At 40.7% G+C, this 21,282-nt stretch overlaps 1 protein-coding gene across 3 annotated transcripts in view; it reads right to left on the bottom strand.

Annotated features, from left to right (window-relative positions):
• STAG1 (STAG1 cohesin complex component) overlaps positions 1-21,282 on the bottom strand; it is a 150,779-nt gene that overhangs the window by 37,007 nt on the left and 92,490 nt on the right. For all 3 annotated transcript variants that reach the window (XM_063166706.1, XM_063166705.1, XM_063166704.1), the window contains 6 exons: positions 20,855-21,006; positions 16,702-16,775; positions 11,118-11,241; positions 7,256-7,354; positions 2,581-2,660; positions 721-828 (listed from right to left, as the gene is read on the bottom strand). In XM_063166706.1, coding sequence (XP_063022776.1) covers positions 721-828; positions 2,581-2,660; positions 7,256-7,354; positions 11,118-11,241; positions 16,702-16,775; positions 20,855-21,006 — 637 coding nt within the window. The remainder of the gene's footprint in view (positions 1-720; positions 829-2,580; positions 2,661-7,255; positions 7,355-11,117; positions 11,242-16,701; positions 16,776-20,854; positions 21,007-21,282) is intronic.

Consider the following 21,282-nt stretch of genomic DNA (forward strand, 5'->3'; position numbering starts at 1 on the left):
CATGGGTTCTAATATAAATCCTCTATACATGTAATAAAAAACTCTGTCACAACCCATGAGAGGAAAAAAATCAAATTCCTGCTGAAAGATTTTTAACTGCAAACAATAAAAAGAAGAAGTTAACTCTTATGATGTGGCAATGCCCTGGTCACAGTTACAGAGGTGGTGTGTCACATCCATGGAAAAGCTGGGTCATTTCCTTTGGCATAGTGAGGACATGAAAGATGTAACCATAATGCAATATATTTTCAGGGGAAGACAGTGAGTTTAGAAACAAATTTTGTAGTTATTGCTACATAAAAACTTCTCAAGTTTACAACAGAGAAATAAACTGTCTTAAAACTTGCTAGAAATTATGACTGTTGACATATCAGGTAGATCACCCCAGACTACAAGCCCAATATATGTATCTTATCACACCAGGAATTCAGCAAGTGCTGCAGAACTTAAACCAACTTCAGAAGTTTGTGCAGCCTTTGTATATTTAACCCTCAAGGAGTTGGGAAATGTTATCTGAATTGCAGAGCAAGAAAAATGTACATTCAGTTTCTTCAAGTCCTCAGATCTTGTTTAAACAAGAGAATAAAGTCTCTGGTTTAAATGAAATACCCGATTTGCTAAATTGAGATATTTCACTCCATTGCTTCTTTGGTTTTTGATGTTATCTCTCTAGGAAGCATTCACAAACTTGGTCTTTTTCCAGAGTAACTGATGACTTACTTTTTGTGGAGGAACTCCCCAGCTGCTACTGCCACAGGCCGGTGTGCTGAGTACACCAGGTGATAAACATTCTCACAGTCTTCATTGGACAGAGCCTCCTCACTCCCACTGAAAGAGTCACAACAACACCTCAGCTACAGCAGAGGTTTCATCTCCATCCCCTCACCTCCCACAGCTCACTTGGGACAGCTACAAGGTTGGTTCACTTCCCACAAAATCCTACATGGTTCAACAGGGACTTCAAGGATCTTTGGTTCAACTTGAAAATACAGAGGTATTTAAAGGGTCTGTAAGACTGGAAGTTTCTCTGATTTCCTTCTCCCAGTTGTATCAATATAGAGAAAAAATAATATTATTAAAATATCAGCATGACTGCATACAAACCCACCCCTGCTCATTCCTCAGACCATCACACAAACTTCAATGCATATACTGCAAGATGCCAAACACTCATCAAACAGCATAAACCAAAAACCTGGAATCACAGAATCCTTTAGGTTGGGAAAGACCTCCATGCTCATTCAGTCCCACCATTAACCTGGGCCCTCTGGGTTCACCAATAATCCATGTTCCCACTTCTGAACATTTCCCTGGGCAGATTGTCCCAGAATGTTAGCAAAAATGGTATAAAAATACCAGCACTGTCACAATGAGAATGTTACCTCCATCCTTGTTTAGTTTGCATCCATTAGAACCATTTATGTATCAGGACTCTAAATCATTTGGCATCAGACTAGACATAATTTTAATTGGTCATTCTCCATCAGCATTGCTCCAGACACCTTTTTGGAGTTCCTACCTGCCAGAATATTGCCCTGTGCTTTTCAAGGTGACCCAGACTCTCCTCATGCTAAAGGCATTTAGCATTGCCTGTGCTTTCAATGGACAACCAAAGGCAACCAAAAAGAAAGCAGGAACAGACAAAAAAAAAAGTGCACTGGGTAATTTTTGACCTTAAAACTCATTGTGTTCACAAAAATTGCTAATAATGCAGGGAAGACATGTGCTCTACATGTCATTTCAGATCATATTTGTGATATTTACTTTAAAAATGTAACAGTAGATACAAGATTCCATTTCTTGCTAATATTACAAGGCTAATCTCTTTAAAGCAGAGTGACCCATAAATAAAAAGCTGAAGTCTAGACTTTACTAAGGAAAGGCTAGGGCAGTCTTTTGTCCAAATTCTGCATGTCCAAAAACATTCTTCAAAGTGGAGCCACTGGATATAAAATATAAAGCAAAAATTCTGTGTATCTGCTTGTAAACCAGATGTTCTTTAATACAGCTTTTAATAAATATATTATAAAAGCCTAGCAGTGCCCCTTACGAGGCTGCTGGGGACAGGCTGGTTCCACATCAGCATGTAGGAGGATGTCTGGGGTGGTCCTTACCTCAGGGGAGCCATTGCATCCCCACATGGAAAAGCCTGGAAAAAGGTGTCCTACCCTGTAACTCTTTCCAGCTGTGTCAGGAAATCAATCAACTCTCCCTACAGTGGATCTGTGTTACTGCTGGAGTTACTCTAGCAAGCATAACCCACAGCCACTCATTTTGGGAGGACAGTTGCTCTGCCCTTGGCAAAGGTAGAAATGCCCTTTGGCATTTTCCACACAATGGATGCATTAATGTGTGGATGCCTAAACATCCACACATTATTAAACTTTGCCTCCTATATTTCCATGAAATGAAATACCTAACTTTAGCTTCACGTCCATATCATATGTTCAGTTCACCTCCACACTAAGTGTAAAGTAGCACAGTCAGTTCAATACCCAGGGAAAGCACCCAAGCCACTGGAATGGCAGTGGTGCAGGGAACTCTGCAGGGCAGTGCAAGGGCTGGGGGGGCAGCACTCACTGCAGGATGAGCGTGACCAATCGAATGGCTTCCACAGCGACGTCGTACTCCTTGTCCAGCGTCATGGACACGATGCGGTCCTGCAAGGCAACTCCAGGTCAGTGACAGCACAAACACAGCAAGGCCAGCAGATGGTACAGAAAACCTGCTTCTGGGGAGAAAGATGTTTCAACTGCATGCTGACAGTGAGAGCCCCTCAATATTACCCAACTTTTTAATGTACCCCTTAGCTGTGTGTTATAACAGGAACAAGTGCTTCAGCAGTCCTTATCCTTGGTGTTTGCCAGAAAGGGAGGGAGGAGACTTGGGAGCTGCAGCACTGTTCTGGGTTGGATCAATTTAACAGGTCTTTCCTGCAAAGTCACATACTTGGGTTGGACAACAGCAGAAAAACTGCCCCACTTCATTCCCCTGCAACCAAATAATTTCAGAGGAAGGAATGCTGCATATACAGAAACACTGTGAAGAAAAATCACACCTGAATTCATGCATCTGCAGGTTGCCTGTAAAGTTGGGACCTTTTCCCTGTCTAAATCTCAAGGTTTTAAGCACAGCTCAAGAATTATACTACAGAGTTTCCCCAGGAAAGTGGGGAATTCCATGGTTTGATTTTGTGTTTTCCTATATTCCTTCTAGTGGAGACAAGCACATCCTGTCAAATCTAACGATTTTCTAACTTCTAAGGACCCTGCAGTTATGAGGAGTCTTTTAGGGGTTTCTCTCTCCTTAGGTTCAATTTGATTACTGGCAAAAATAGCTGTGATTGGTGTATGTTGTCCTTCCTATCTGGGGAGAATTTCCATCCAGCCATAAAAATGCAATATGTCTCAGTGCTCTTTGCTTGACTGAGCAAGTTACTGAAGAGAAATCAGGCCATCTGAAAACAAAACTTGATTTTGCTGGCTTAACCTGCTTCAGGAAGGAGTAGGTACTCCATGACATTTTGGGATATGAGAAAATAGAAATCAGGGACTGGAGAATAAACAAGGGAAGTGTATGGCAACAACAGTGAAAGCCACCAGATCAAAATAAAGGTTTTCACCTTTCTTCTCCACTATTCCATTTAAGGGCTGAAGGGGAACATCAAGAAACTGTTTAATTCAATACAGAAATTTCAGATCAGTACTTAAAAACGCATCATGGCTGTCTCAGTTGTTACTTCCTAACAAAACCAGGTCTGCAGAGACACTTCTTGTCACTGTGACTGAAGGGGCCTCTATCAATCACTATTAAGCTCCTGGAGAATTTGATACATTTCATGTAGATCTAAACAGTTTTAAAGACTGTGAGAAGTCCATGAAGAGTCCCAAAGAAACAACTTTCCACACAGGACACTCCGTTATGAACAAGAAAAAAAAAATTACTGTCAACTTTTCCTAAGTTCCTGGCCAAGGAACAGCAATCAGAGCACCATAAGAAAGAATAGCCATAGATCCTGATCTTAAATGTCTCACTAGAATTTCATATATTCTCTCAGAGTTTATCTTACACCCCAGGGAGGGAATCTACTCTCCTGTCCACAGAGCAGGAGGTACCCTATGAATCTGGAGTCCTTTGGGACTTTGAAACCAACCAATGCGAGAAGGTTTCCTTATCCTAAAAAACTGTTCTCTCAATTTTCCCCAAAAATATCAGGCTTAAAATAAACAGCAGGGATGTGTCATTTTCTGCCCTGGGGCCAGCACCTCAGTGTTGTGGCACCCACCAGCCAGGCCCCAAGAGCCTTCCCAGCAAGACCCACACCCCCAGTGCCTCTGAGGGTGTAACTTCAGTGGCTGGGGAAGTTCCAACCCCCAGTTGCTCAATCTGCCTTTACAGAGATTCCCTGTGCCATTGTACAGCAGCAGAACAGGGCACAGGCCTAGATTTTTAAGCTGAAATACTAATTCTGAATGTCTCTGAAGATCAGTTTTCCATTCTATATTTGGCTGTGAACAAGGCAGACTGAGGAGCCAATCTCTCTCTCCTTGTGCTCCCAGGCTGTGGAGACAGCACAGGGTGAGGGATGAGGGACTCTGGCACTGCCTGCAGGGGAGTTAATTCACAGCTTTTCCATATGGGGTCAGTTAAGGTCTGTGTCAGACAGGATTTCCTGATGGAAAACAGAAGTCTTCTCTTTGATGGACAAATTTTTGTTTTGATGGATGAAGCTTATTTTCCTGCATATCACCTACTCTTAAAAACACAAATGCTGGAAAGAACAGGCATTTTTCTTTGAAAAAGGGAAAGGATCACATCCTTGTCACAGCTCTCTGGAAGCAGGTGAAATATTAACAGCCCAGCACAAGGCACTCTGGATCAAATTAATTTATTCTTTTAACAGCTAGAAGACCTCTAGAGAGATTTCTCTCAGTTTGAATGGATTGAACTGAACACCAGCTGAACTGTGCAGGTCGATTAAATTCTGATGAAGAAATATAAATAAGCAGCCATGGAAGTGAAAATGGCAGTTAGGTCAATTATTTCTCAAAGAGGTGATGGTAGAGTTTGTGGTGGCAAGACATTTAGCTAATGTATCAGAGATTCAAAAAGCATTAATTTGGAACTTCGCTCCATCCTGGTGCCAAAGGCCACATCCCTGACAGCGCAGCTGTAAATCCAAGTGCAGGCATTTGGGCCATGCCAGCTTTTTGTTCTCTTGATGTGGCAGAAACTGAAAGTGATTAATCATTATGTTAAACAAATCTGTTCTCTAGGCTCACAGAGACTTTGAGCATCTTCTCCTCTGTTTTATTTCATAATGATAGAGATATCTGTAGTAAAATAAGCTTGTATGGGACAGAAGAAAGAAGAATTACTAACAAGGCTCCCTTCCCTTTGAACCTCTTAGACAGAAATGCAAATTCCCTGTACCATTCCAAGGCAAGCAGCAACGCAGTTTCCTTTAAGAGAATTGTCTGTGCTGTGAAAAGCAAGCTGTATTTAGAGGTTTCATGTCCCTGTAGTTTTCTGGAGTACATTACAGAGTAACTATTGCCCAAAGCGTCCCAAATTGTCCTGAAAGCTTTGCAGGTGCATGGGAGAGTTCAGCCTCAAAGCAGTCTTTTATTTTACAAATTATGGGAACCTGACAAAGAAGCATCCAGTACATTTTCTACTAAAGAGAAACAGATAAAAGGCCATGAGAGCTTTAGTGATCAATTTAAAAATAAATGGAATTACAGAAGCAGCAAATATAAACAAATCTAAATCTGCACAGACGGAACAGGAAAATCAGCAGAGTTAGAGGGTCCATTTTTCTGGTTGCCCTGTGAGGATAAAGCAAAGCAGACTTATGGAGGCATTAGAGAATAACTTTGAGGTCTGAATCTGTTTACCAGATTCTCTCCTATGAGAGGACATTTTGTCTTTACTGCAACAGTGCCAGAAACTGGCTTTATAAAATTAGAAGAATGCAGGTCCTTAGGTGGTCTCTTAAAATGATTGAGTTTTACCTCCTACTTTAGTCAACTATACTTAGTTCATTTATGGCCGACATTTATTTAATCTGCCCTTTAAGACTGTTATCTTAAAGAAGGATACTATTAATAAAGAGTCTGCTCTATTATATAATTATCATTTTGGAAAAAAGCCTTCCTTAATATCTAGGCTTATTGCAGGTTAAGCATCTTTTTCCTGCATCTCAAGTGAATGTGGAAAAAGGCTGATTATCATGTTTTTATAAACTGTTTTCATACAGGGAGAATCTACAGGGAGAAGTTTAAATCTTGTGCACAGTATTTATAAATATTTAAATCTCCACTTTTCTAAACAGAATTTTTTATCAGCATTATAATAATGATTTAAATTAAAATAAACCAGTCAGCTCTGATTCTTTTCTAAACAATTTTTTTTGTCAGCATTCTAATAAAGATTTAAATGAGATAAATGAGTTTTTCCTTGGGGGTAGCCTTTCCCACAGTAGTGTGTTCTGCAGAACACAAAAGCCACGGGGAGAGGGAGCAGATGACATGGTGGCAGTGCCTGAAGACTCTCCTCAGCAGGCAGCCAAACAAGAGCAGGGACAGGTTTCCACACCCATCTCTCCAGAAGTTCACTTGTACAATAAAGCAGTCAGACCACAAAGTGAATTAACAGCCACATTCTTATCCAGATATTACACAAAAAGTTTGTGCTAATAAAAACCCCATGAAATATCCCCCCAGCACTCCTCTCCTGAAGGGCCAATCTGGCTCAAGGGGTTTGGAAGCACAATGTGGACTCCTGTTCTGCAGCAAGGCCAGCTCACTGTGTAAAGGACTGTGATGCACATCCAAGTGACTCTCCCTCCAAACACAAGCACATATTGAGCTAAAAAAGCTGTGTAACAAACAATCATTCATTATAGGCTGCTACTTTCAGCTATATTTTAGATTGTGTTTGTATACATCCTTTAAAATCAATAAATCTAAAATTAAATAAGTACAGGCAGATTGAATAAGGACAATATATAAGCTATAAATAATACATACAGACAAATAATCATCCTGGTTAAGTCTGACAAATCTTCCAAGACAAACTCTGTGAGACGGGTTTGGCTTCATTTCAGCATTCAGTAACATGGTTTTAGTGGTGCAGTTACAAGCAGTGTCCCAAACTAATGAGTTTACTCTTAATAGACATGACTCAAAGACCACAACAGGATGATTACACTTTTACTTTCTGTCCTCCTTCCAAAAACTGTATTTCCTCTTACCTTGAATCTATTTGTGAACAGCTCCAGTTTGGGAAACAACTCTCTGTTGGTATACAGACTCTGAAGAGCTTTCAAACACTTCAACCTCACTTCACCTTGCTAAATAAAAAACACTGAGATTAGCTGTCAGAATACTTTAACCAAACGCACATGAATATTAAAAAACATAATACTGTAATTTGTTTAATGTACATTTAAAATGTTATGCAAATGACCAAAGCCAATTTGCAATTTAGCTGAAAACCAAAACCCAGATGCAGTCACCTACAATGTTGAATTTCTTCCTATTTGCATACAGAAAGAATTAATGTGCCATCACTTATATGTCTGTTAGTGCTTCCCTTTCAAGTGACTCCACAAAAAGATAAAGAATGCAGCAAGTAAATCCAAAATAAGGATGCAGGATTTCCAAGTGGTTGATGCAGGCAGTGTGGCTAGCAAAAATGTTATAAACACAAATCTACTCAAATATACTCTGTGGAGTTCACTGAAGTGTCAATTTACTTTTATAAAGTGGAGACACTACAGAGTGAAGGAGCAGCAATGTGCCACAGACCCTCAGCACACCACACACAAGATGGTTCTTCATAAGTGTGAGACTCATCCAGCTCACAGGAGCTTTGAACACCCCAAACACCTTCTAGCAAGGAACTAATTGGGTGGGAATGCTTGTTAGGTTGATTCTTAAGAAACTTATACCAGTGTAAAAGCTGCAAACAGGATGGACAGGAAGGCCAGCAAGAGACTTAGTAAACTAAGAGATGAACTTAACTAATTCATTCATTAATTAATTAGGAGGTCAAGCACAAGAGGAACATCTGTTTCAGAGGACCCTGGGTTCATCCTCTCCACAGAAACAGACAATAAGCAAAGTAAGAGGAATGCAAAGAAGGAAAAAGCATTTTCTTATGTGTTAGGAACTGGTTTTAAGAACCATAACTGTCCAGGTATCCAGAGACAATTATGGCTTCAAAACAGTTCCACACATCAATGAAGTATGAAAATTAAGATTGAACAGTCTAACTTAAAACTCTTACTTTCAAGAGAGCTTTTCATCCAATTATATCATAGTTTGTACACTTTTAATTTATGCTCCCAGATACACAGGAATAAAAAAGATGCTTAAAAGCAGAGAATGGCAAAACTTGAAAGCCACATTCAAATGAAAATCTATAAAAACCAAAAATCCCTACAGACATTTGTCTGAAATCTGAGAGACATGATAAACATACAAAATATAAGGATTTTCCAAGTTAGAGAATTAAACTTCTGTATTCTACCTCTGAAAGACTATGTTGGAGCTACTACAAAGAAGTGTAAGAACTGTTCTTCCCTGTGCTTTAATTCGTGTCTTCTGAAGTAGAATATGAAATTCCTCAGGAATCTCCTGCACTGTTGTCTCCTTTTTGCAGCAGCAAACTTCCAGAGAAGTTAATAATTTTGGGGTGACTGCTGTTCATGTGAAGTGGAAATAGCTTATGGCTATTGTCTCAGCCTTCATTTTTTAAATACCAATTATAGCAAAAACTTATCTCCTGATCAAAGCAAAGCAAAATCAAGAAACTCGGGTACCAGCTGGCAGTTTTGTCAGGCAGTGCCAATGAAAACCATGCTGTTAAGGGATCTTGTGCTTCTGAAAGCTTTGCATTTTCAGTTGGCTCTTACTCCATTTTTTTCCAATTTCTTCCTGTGGCACCTCCACCCTCCTTTCTGTGCCTCCCAAAATGTCTCTCTCCATTCCCTCCCTTTTCATTATTTGACACTTGCCCCAGACTCTTCCCCATTCTACCTACAGTCTGTCTCACTCTGCAGGTAACACATCCACAACACCAATAAAACCTCCTATCAGGTAGACTGGGACATTAAACACATCAGTGATTTAAAGACTTAGAACCCTAGGGCACTTCTGTGGCCTGGAACAAAATATCTTACAAAGCAGAGGAAGAGCAGTCTGATAGAATTCTGCTGTGCCTGGTCCAAATGGTCCAGTTTTTTATCCTAACACTGTAATTCAAAATTTCTCTGCTATGAAAGAACACACTGATTTTCAAAAAGCTGAGGTATAAATATGTGTTAAGGCTGCAGGCAGATGACTAGACCCTGGCCTGAGGTTAAACTAACAGAAGAGGGTGTGAGAAAATACTACACATGACATGAGAAATTGCTGGATGTGACAGATGAGAATGTGAGATTCCACAGATGGGTAAAGGGAGTGATGTGAGAAATGGATGGACTTCAAAGACACTAGGAGGGGGCTGAGAGCTGTGAAGTGCAGCCCCACTACATTCTGGAGGTGCTATTTGTGGAAATGTTCTACAAGGTTTAGAATATGCTCCCAAAAATCCACTGCAATTATTCAAGGAATAATTTATTTCAATTACAAGTCCTAGTAAAATAAAGCCCTCCACACACCTTAAATCCTGATCCTCCAGCCTGAGCTGACCTCCCCACTGGTTTGCTAACTTGAACAATGACATCTTCTCCTGGGGCATGGCAACTTGTGAGGCACAGCAATGTCACCAACAAGGGACACAGAGCAGCAGCTCTGTCCCTCCAGGCACTGCCATGGCTGTGTTTCCATGTCCAGCATTCACTGAGACACAGAGCAGTGGCCCTGGGGCAGACACTGGTCATGGCCATGGGAGCAGTAAGCAGGATCTTCCTCCTGACCAAGTTTTGCTCAACTATTGTAAAAGTCTGGGGAAAATTTGTAAAGGGAAAGTTTGAGAACAACAGGTTTGGAAAGAAATCCCATGTCTAGAGGATATCTTAACAAGTGAACTGCTCATCCCAATGAAGGCAAGATGCAGATTCCTGGCAGCTGTAGTTAAAAGAACCAGCAGCAGCAGCTGACTGCTATTGTTAGTGAAAGCCAACATCTGCATAACCCGCGCTGTTCAGAATTCAGCACAACAGTGACCAAGTCAGATCCTAAATATTAAGATGATGTTTGAAGTTATTGAGAAAAGTAGTATTTTTCAAGAATCAGCTGTTAACTATCAGTTATGCAAGTCATCCAAATGAACTTGCAGACTGACAATTTTTCCCAGCAGTGCTCCTAGAAAAGGAGAATAGTCTGAATCAGGATGCTGGAACTTCGTAAGCACTTCAACAGTACTCAAAGTCTCCTTTGTATTCCTTGGATAGTGACAGCAAGGGCATTTAGAGTAAAACAAGTGATTCCAGTGGTTTTGGTGGGAGTGGGAGCATAGCCAGTGCTGGTGTACAAATTCCCCCAGGCAGAAGTGCAAAGTCTTCTGTCAGCACCCAGAATGGGATCCTCTGGCTGCAGGAACTGGGTGGATACCATCAGTACTAGGAACTGTGCTGAGCCAGAAAAGCACCTCTTTTCCTTCCATCTGGTGTTTCAACAATTTTCTGAAGAAAAAGCTAAAGAGAACCTTGAAAAGATTCTTCAAGGAAGGGAAAGTGAACTGACAAGCATTCCATTCATTGTGGAACCAGTGGTGTCTATTGAGGACCCAGAGATCTCCTTTTTTCCTATAACCCTTGGGCAATGTAAATGGAAAACACATGGAAATCCCTTTTCCATTCTGCTTCACACACAGAGGCTCTCAGGGATGCTCTGAGGAGACTTCTCTTTCTCTTGTAATCAACAGAAAAGCCCCATGGAAGGATTTCTGTCAAGATACTTCATCAGAGACTGACCACATGAAAAGCACAAGAACCAAGCAGACTGGGAGTACTGCCTCCTAATTGAAACCAATACCTGGAAGTGACCTGGTTGAAAGATACCCGGTGAAGAAACAGAAAAATCTCTTTGTAAGCCAAGGATGCTGGGCAGCATGGCAGCAGCTGCCTCCAGTGCACTCTGCTGTGTGTGGGAATACACAATACTCACCCTGTCATGTAGTGTCCAGCCAACATATTTTAAATAACTATCATTCAGGAAGGCATCACTGTACATTTTCATCCAGACACCAATTTCTTCAATACAGACAGCTCTAATCTCAGCAATAGCATCACTAATACAGAAAAAGAAAAGAACAAGGATTAGCCAGATTACAGACAAATATCCTTCTCATTCCCATTGCCATAGCTATAATATTTGCTTTTACTGGTCATGAACCTCACTGTGTGGGGCCTGTCACTGTTCCTACTGCCATCTCACTGATTTTCTGTTCCTGTTCATCCTTGAACTCACTGATCTAACAATTTCAGTGTTTATATATGCTCCTACATTTCCTCTACATAAAGAAATTCTCACCCTAGTTTGCTTCTTAGTCTATTACTCCATCTTTAACTTCTCTCTTTTCAAAGAGAATTATGAACCCAAGCTACAAACCTCCTCTGTGCAATCATTTCTGAAACAGCATCACTGACACTTGCTTGCTGCCCTGTCTCCAGCTCAAGGTGCAGAGCCATTGCAAGGTGGGAGAAGCTATTGGGTTTAGCCAAAGGCACCTGCCAGAGGAGCTCAACAGAATTTGCTACACAAAGAGATCTCATTTCGTACCCCTACAACAATACCCATGAGAATTTTGCACTTCAGCATTGGTCTCTTCCCATTTTCTTGCTTTTATCCTACATTCTGACTGGCAAGTCATGGAAGAAGCAAAGACATATCTCAGGCAGACCTATCAGCTGCTTAGTGAGGAGGGGTGGCAGGAAAATGGAGAGGTCACCTAAGGAGACCAGGATGGAAGTGCTTTCCATCTGATTGGCACTTTCCTGCCTGCCTAACATGGAGCATGGCATCTTTACTAATAATGAAACAACGGGAAAAGGGATGGGGGCCATCTGTCCCTTCAGTAAATCCATCTCTGGGACATCTGTTACCATGAGAAATCACTTGTGCCACTCCAGCTGGCACTGCCTCACAGTTCCAAATTTCAGCTGTATACAAGAAGAACACAAAGAGTCACTGAACAGAAGAAGGGAATGTCTGGTGCTTTGCAAACACTGGAACTTGCTTCTAATTGAGACTCTTGTTTTGTATTTTTATGAAAAATAAATCTTCTTGGAAAAGTAATAAACATCAATTTAATTCTAAACCAGACTAACAGAGCCCCAAAATGAAATTTAATTTATGGGAAGGAAAGAAAAATTCCAAGCTTCAAGCAAGAGAATAACTGCAAAAACGAAAAAGTGTACTGTTCTGAAAGGAATCAATTTTACAAAATGTAAGTAAAATGCACTCACTCTTCTGGTCAAGACACTGCACAGGTTCATAGCCCTAACCCAGTGCAGCAAGCCCCTGGTGACTCCACACTAGAACTATGTACTGCCCTCCTGCAGGCTGCCCCAGCTGATCCAGTGCCTTTGTCCTGCCCCTGACTTTGCAGACCCTGAGCTGGACCCCTGGGTCCCACAGGGACCATGAACCAATCCCAGCATCACACATGGCCAGGGGGGCTTCTCCAGGCAGGTCTCAGTATTTGAATTCAACTTGTAGGGAGGAAACTCTACTGCTGCAACAGCAGGAAAGCATAAACAGCATGTAATGCATTTAATGCAATAACCTGGGGGGGACACTTGTGTGAATGCCCCAAACAACTGCCATTGTCTCTCTGCCCATGAGAAACATTAATTTTAACAGCTTCCCAACAGCATCAGGAAACCTGGTCTGTCCAACTTCCTGAAGCCTCTGTAACCTCAGAACCAAGGTAAGGAACAATCCACAATGGAGACAAGCTGCATTAGGAGCAGGGCAGGGCATCAGACAAGTTGTCCTAACCAGGGATTTCTCAAACAGGTTTAAGTAGTGTAAGGACCAATGTGCTAAATATCACACTCAAGGGTTAAAAACGGAATTCCTTACAGGAAAGGCAGTCATAATGAAGACAAGTTTTAGTTTAAACTATGACTGTAGTCACAGAAACACACATATATATGTGTCTGTGAGTGCTTAATTAGATTAGCAATTCTCTTCGATGATGTTACTAGCAAACTATTTTAAAAGCAAAGTATAGGTGGATGTATGCAAGACTTACAGAAAAACCTAAAAGACTAGTAAACATAAATAAGAAAACCAGAAAAATGGGGAGTCTGCAGCAACACCAAGTAGTGAGGAAAACATTCTTACTAGGGGATGACAGTCTGAGTACTCACATCCAAGTAAGTTATTTCACCACCTTATAAATTTACTAACTGTAAAGGGTTTTGGAAGAATTTAATGGCAATACCAAAAAGAACCTAAATGTCAACAACTATTTAATCATGCAGACAGACAGCCAAAAAGCAGGAAGAATCATGTTTTCTCTAAGAGTGCATTCAAGCTTCCCCAGGCAGACAGTGAAAAACTGCTTCTTCATTCAAAAGCCTTCTCAGGGATCCCTCAGCACTACAGACACTCACTCCAAGCTGCTAATTAAAACAAAAAAAAAGAAAGAAGAAAGCTATTCAACTTAATAGGAGATTTAATACAATAAGAATTTAACATCTCCAGTATAATTGAAATGAGGCAGAATCAAGGATGTGAGACCAGCAAACAGACTCCAGCTGCCAGAAGAGCAGGGGAACTTGTGAGACACCACTTCCCACTCCACATCACCTTCCAGGCAAGTATCACTGATCAGAATCACACCTGTGTTCCTGCAGGAATCATTAACACAGACTCCATGCCCATATAATGCTGTATCAAACACAATACAGCCAAAAAAATCTTTGAACCTTTGCTCTCAATGTGGTAATTGCTTATCATTAAACTATAATTCTTTTCTTCTAATTTTTATACAGTTAAATACATTTTAGCTTCTGGTCACTATGAATTGTTTAGCTTTTTGAAAATACCCATTATTTCTGGATGACACAAGAACATACAAATACTAATTATACCTGCACTGGAAGTGTTTTTGGAATAATGAATGCATTATTAATTATCATAATTATAAATTAGTGATGTAAGCTTGTATTACTTGCCAAATGCTTCTAGAAAGAAAGAGAATCTGGTCCAGTACAGAAATGAAAACTGATGTGGCATCTACAGATCTTACACATGAAATATATTTAACTCTCTTTTCAGCACAAAATGCAAAGAAAGGTCTACAAGGTGAAAATATTCACAGCCTAAGTTCCTACTCTGGGCAAAGAGATCCTCCATGATGCAGCTTCTGAAAGGATTTGACAAAAGGGGTTCAGGTAAGAAATTCTGCATTTCCTTTTGAAATTTTGGCTTGACAAGGCAGGCCCATAAACCTTAGGACAAACCACAGCAGTGTCAGGAAACAGATTTTACCAGTGCCACTCCAAGTGCCACTTCAGTGTGCCTTTCATGCCAAAGCACACACAATAATTGTGATTAACGCCAGCAGTATTCAGAACTTGAGCCACAGAGTCTCTGATGGGATATTTGGGAAATATCAGGTGTAGAGCAGTGTGCTCCTCAGGGTTGATGGAGTGGTTGTCAGCTTTGACCAAATCTGTTGTTCACACTACACCAGCATTATACCTAGAAAACTATTTAGCTATTTCTGCAAATCTTTTTTTGGTTTTTTTTTTTAATCTTGATGAGAGAAGTGAGGACTGAAATCTTCCAGTAAATTGGAAGTCAGTCTACAGAAAGAAGATGTAATCTCACTGCAACACTTGTCAGAAGACACATTCTGAATGAAACAGTTTTGGGAGTTTTGCTTAGGTCAAGGACTTGTTATTTAAGCTACAAAGGTCACTAAGCATGAATCACTGTGGCTGAGTCTGAATCATACTGAAGGATGCAACTTATTCTCTGGGAATAATTAAAATAACATTCTTTCAAAGTCATCACTTTCATGGTCTAAGGCCTGTAAAATCATGCGAAGTTTATAAATAATTTGAACTATTTGAGAGAAGGAAGGTTCGAGAAGTTAAGAAGTTATGAAAGCAGATAGTAGTTCACAATCCTTTACATTTTATCCCCCCGGGGCTTTGCTGTCTGTTAGCTGGGTTTCACACAGACCTTTTCCCCCTCTTTTTCTCACCCAGCTGTGAGTGCAGGAGTGTCACTCTGTGCCCTCTGTTGTGTATCATTACTCACAGTTTGGTGAATGTTGTAGGAGACTCTTTGGGGACTCCCAAAAGTTCAGGGACAGCTTGTGCTCACACAGGTGGCTCTGGGTGGGAACAGGTTCCTCTGACCCCTCTGAACAGTGGCACAAGTGGTGCCACCACCTGTCTGATTTCAGTCAATTCCCCACAGGTCTAACAGGGCCACCATGGGCACCTTTTTCCAGGGCATGGATGGAGTTTATTGATTTGGCCTCTCCTTTTTTACAGTAACATCAGCAAAATCAGGTCTTTACTAGTGGTGGCAGGAAGCACAAAAAGAAACTTTTTTACAAAAGGAGGATTTCAAAAGAAAAAGCAAAAGTACCACAATGCAGACCACCAAAAGGCTGAGTCTTTTTCCAGTCCCACACAAGAGCATGAACTACTGAGAGGATATTTTAAAGTAATGTTTTGTTTGATATAATACACTAAGTTCTGAAGGGATAAAAATGGAAACACTCTTAGAATTTAATTTCTTCAGCTGTTTTACTTATGCCATGAAAGCTGCTCTCCTTACAAAATGGTGTGAGTGCAACACTGATCTAGCACACTCAGGTACCTGCTGGCTCTGCATACCCATCCTCCTGCTGCCAAGCAGCTCAAGCCTTCCAGACCATAATCCATGAACTTTTCTTTTCTACCTTTTTCAGGTACTGAGGAGACACTCTCCAACCCCACTGTGCTGCTCACACTCGCACATTTGTCAGCACGAGCACCTTCCCAGTTTCCTGTGTGCTTTTCTCCAAATTACAATCATCCCTCTCTCCAACTGAACTATGGGTTACTCTTCACCTTCCAACCCTCTTCTCATACACCCTTTTATCCTGCCATTTTCCTAAAGGATTCCATAAATTATAAACTTTTAAAGCAGAACTGAAATGTGAAAAGTTAATTGCATAGTTTGGTACCTGGAATTTTATCTTTTGATTTCAGCAAGTCAATTAACATTTAAAGAGCTGGATGCACCAAGGTGATGCAGATGCTCTGAGACATCTTGTGACACACAACAACCCTAAATCTATTTTACAAGACTACTGTTCTCTGGTAAACCATATTCCAAATTTGCAGTTTACACCCAAGACATACAACAGGAAATGCAGGCTGGAGGACAACTGCTATCCTATGATACACAGTAATTATTTGATTATTTTTAAGATATGTCATTTTTGTGCTTCCAACATGGACAACTTTTCTTTTCAAAATGCAAAGATTCAAAGCCCATGTCTCCCACAACCCTTTAAAGCTGTCTACTGAATTAAAAGAAAGTTGTGTGGATGGCTGTACTGAGTAATTAATAGAGGTTACAATTTGCATATTCTTCCATAACTTCAAGTGTTTTGACAGTGATCCTGCAGCATCTAGAATATTACATCAGAGGAAAATTAACCCAGGAACTGCCCTTGACTTTCCTTATGACCACACTTTATTAGCAGAGCCTACTGGAACATGCATTTTCTTACCGGTATCTATGAACAAATATACCCTTAAAAATAGAGTTCATCATATTTTCGATTTCATCTTGGTTTTCTTGTAGCTGTGAAAAACAAAACACAAAATAAATAAAAGATCATTATTTATAATAATTTGGTATTCTACACTTCCCTACTGGGAAACCTTAAAAGACCATGGAAGAGCACTTGAGTAAATTCACCACTGCTTTTCCAGCACATGCCTATATTGTGGGCATATACATACAAATATTTACATTATATATATACAATATCTTAATGGAAGAAAATTAACATTCACTACAAACATCAATTTAGTCTCTCAAATTAGTTCTTTGAAGGGATCATAAACTTTTGCTACTGAAAATGAGACAAGTAGAGACAATGTGTGCAGTAATTTCAGCAGTGCTGTGTTCACAGGGAAACACAGAGCTGAATGAATGACAGCTGCAGAAACAAAGCTGGTTACAGATTACTTTTGAAAAAAATTAATGTTCTATTTAAGGAAAGGAGTAGAAGTCATTCTCAAACTTAAGTAAAAGACTGTCAGTTGCTTGAACTTCAGCACCCACACTAACTGGGTTTCAGAAGCAGGAAGATTTCCATGACCAGAGCACACCTGACATCCAGGCCTGAGCCTGCAAGAAACCAAACCCAATTCCAAATGAAAAGGTGCTATGAGTATGCTTTTATAAATAGGAGCATTTTCTTAAAAATCTTTTCACTTCCTGAGTAACACGAGCACGTTTTGCAAGTACTATGGGAAGCTTACCTTGTGTCAATTAATATGTTAACAAAACTTGGAATTAATTACAGTACTCTCATACTGTCAGATCTTGTACTAAACTAAGTATAACTTAATTACACCTAAAGGCAGCTTTGTTAATAAGATGACACCAATTTTATCCAATCAGTTTTTGGAGCAGCCATCATTCTTCCATCACGGTGTTCATTACAGTCCAAGGACAGCACCAAAATGTGGGAATGTAAATTTGTCCACACTCTCACAGTAGCAAAACCACAACAGAGCCTTGCTGGTGAAGGGCACATATGCATAAAATAATTAAGCCTGTATAATTGTGGATGTATATATTTAACAGATAAAAGGTTTCAAAGCCAGAGGCAAAATCAGCTGGTTTGACCTCCTGAATGGCATGAGCTCTGAAACACTTCCCCCTAAGGGCTTCTATTTTTCAGCCAAATATTTCCACTGCATCTTCCAGGTATGAGCTGAAGTAGCTTCAGAACTCAGGGAGTGAAGCTTCCCAGTTCACTGAAGTGTAAGGAGGTGCTGTCTCCATTTTGCATGTGGAGAAACCAAGGCATTGAGGGCTCTTGACTAAATTGTCAGAAAGATGCCAAAGAAACTAATTTTACAGTAAAAGGGATTATGTACCAAGGGAAGAGCTGGGTCCACACCAGCTCTGCAAACATGAACCAAGCATATTTAGACATGGCCTCTGGGAAAAGCACTATTTGCAGCATCAGCTCAACCCAAATTTGCACAGACTAAATGCTTGTTTGAGAATTCATAATCCAAAGGGGACTGTGAGTTCCTAATCACCCCTTAGCTGGGTGGTTCCAAAGGCTACAGGCAGGGAAATATCCACAGCAACATGGAGGTAGAGACAGCCTAGCACAGGCTGTGCAGTACAATGAGGATGGGAATGAACCAAGAAGCCTCAGGAGGCTTTCTGAAAAGCTACCAGAGCTCACAGAGAACTCAGGGAATGATTTCGTGGTATAAAACCATACCACAGAAGACAGGTAGGAGAGGATGGACTTTCTGAGCCATGAGAAAGTTGAGACTCTGAAAAAAGTGTCCCTTGACATCTCTGAGGGTGGAAAGTGAAGCAGCACGGTAGAAGCCTGAGCAGCACAAATGAAGGGACAGCACAGATGGCTTCCTCCCTCTTCTTCTGCACAGAATTTACAGTTCACTATAAACATGGTGAATTATCATCTGGTACAGGTATCCAGGTGCTGGGGCACAGCTGGTGTGGAAGCAGAATAGAGATTCAGTAGGTCCACGTGAGATTGCTTTTACCTCTGTGTAGTAACATTTAAAGGATATAATTCTCAAATGTACTTTAGATTCAGTAATGAATTTTATCTGAAACTCTAACTGCTGTCTATACTTTCAAGTTTTTTAAATCATGCACTTGAATCTGAGTGCTTAACTTCAAGTATCTTGAGGGAACATCTGTGTCTTGGGATTCCTGCTCTTACCAATGCAAAAATGATTTAACATTCCCCGTCTTAAACAGAGGTAAAAAATGAGGGAAACATTCTGTTGTTGACTCTGCAAGCAGGTGTGGAAGCTCAAAAAGACATGTATGACAAGCATAAAATTTAAATTACTACTGGCAGATATTAAAAAGACAACTTTCTCTGCTTTGTGGCATATTGCTACATAAATAATCCACTTGAGCTGAAAATCTCATTGATAAGACAGAGCTCCATGCATGATTCTCCCACCTGTAGATGATGGCCTGATATTGAAACACTTCAGGAAGTGCTCCCTCTCCTCTGCTTCAGATTAACTTGACACACTCAGTTGGTGAACTGTCGCTCTGTCAGCTCATGAGGACCAATACATGCATGGGTATGAGCTCAGGAGGGGTTGTTAGGATGGCACTTCATCAAAGAATCAACTGAGGAAGTGCCAGCACAGAATGCCACTGTCAAACAGAGTATTTAAACAGTGGGAATATACAGTATTACGTCAGGAATTCTTCCACAGAGCATTAAGCCATCTAATCCTAAAAGATCTCCTCTGCCCAGGTGCCCCTGGTGTGCTTAACCCCATGACATACTCGATCTGGCTGTTCCCAGGCAATGCTTTGCTCAGCTGTCATGAGCAGTGAGATGAGAGCCCCTGAACACACAGAGCCAAAGATAAGGACTAAGAAATGTTCCTTCTCCTGCCAAGGCTCCCCAGCCCTGTGCAGCCTGGGCATCCTTGCTACAGCTCCCCAGAGAGAGGATGTCCTGCAGCTCTGAAAGAGCAGCTGGGGGAACGGGCACAGAGGAGTTCCCAGCCACAGAGCCACCAGCCCAAGGTAATCAGTGCAATTAGTGCCTTTGTTCTCTGCAAATTCAAAGCAACAATCAACAAATGTGGAATAGAAACTCTGTTCCAGCTATTTTGCATTTCAAAATGCTTTAGACCTCACATGCAATTTAATATTTAATTTAAAATGTTTCTCTCACAGTTTAGGCAGGAGAGATTGTTCTTGCATTGTACTTTAATGCATGCTTTTCAAGAATTATGCAAACCAAATAAAGTTGTGCTAAAAGTCATAGGGGTAAAATAAAAATATGTAATTGTAATTATCCCCAGACAAAAACTACAAAGTCAAGCAATTCACATCAAAGTTATACCTAAAGGAATTCAAGGTGCACACAAGCAAAGTACTGAGACAGTCTTAATTGCCACGGAGTAAAACAGTGGTAGAGAAAATTCAAAACTAAAAATCATAAATTTATATCTAATACAAACTTTGATTTTCAATTTCTCTTATGAGTTTTACTTGGCATCTTTACACATTATGTTTGTTTGGATGTATGTGTATTAATTTTCTATTTATTTAAATTTAAGTACACCTCTAAAACTGAAGTTTCCTGTGATATAATACTTTATTGAGGAATGATTACAGCAACCTTCTAATGGTTTTTCTCACCTAATGCCAGGCTGGTACTTACTAAAGGCGACTTTAATGTCTCCCTAGCTCCTTCTCCCTGAGAACAGGTGCTATAGCCTCAACTCCACAGTGCTTCCTGAAAGCAGCTAAAAAAGAAGTAGCAATGAGACACTGTGGAATAACTGCAGTGATCAAGGGGAAAACTGGGAGGGAATGTGTGATCCTCTTGTCAGAATCTTTCTGCATCACCAGAACAGTGACTGCTTACAGTCTGAGTCTCTTCTTGCCTGGTCATTCATAGAAGCTGGAGAAGAGAATTCTCCTTTGCATGCAGAACAGCACCACAAACTCAACTGAAAGTGGCAGTACAGGATTTAAGTAGTCTGCTTGAGATCACACAAACACCACTGCAGAACTAAGCTCTTTCTCACTGTGGTACTCAAGTCACAAACCACCCTGGGCTTTCTGTTGGAGGGAATGCACATGAACCAGGAAAAAAAAAAAATTGTCTTTTCACTTGCCTCTTTTCTTTTCTGAAGCAGCAGCTCCAATCTTTCATTAGCTCTTTTGCCAATCATTTTGTTTCTCTCAGCTTCATACTGCCTCTGTGTATTGTCCTGATGAATGCTCAGGTTTAAGGCAACATTCACAAGAGCAGTCATAAGCTTCATAGCTGCAAAGGCACAAGACAGATTATGACTCTTTACCTGTAGTCAGAGCTCAGAAAATATTTCCTCAGCAGATCCATACTCACAGCAAAAAGCCTCTCAACCCTGGCCCAGTGCCTGGATAGGCACTTCCACCCAGGTGGAAGTGGTCCATGGTCAGAAAGCAGAGTCTGTGCCCCACACTCAGCTGCAGGCAGTGCTCCCTGCTGTCTGCTCCAGACAAACTCTGAGGGCACCAGGGAGCCAGCATGTGAGCCTGCAGCATCAGGGCACCATGAAGG

This window comes from Melospiza melodia, chromosome 12 (genome assembly GCF_035770615.1).
Source record: "Melospiza melodia melodia isolate bMelMel2 chromosome 12, bMelMel2.pri, whole genome shotgun sequence".
In the NCBI taxonomy this organism is placed as follows: Eukaryota; Metazoa; Chordata; class Aves; order Passeriformes; family Passerellidae; genus Melospiza; species Melospiza melodia.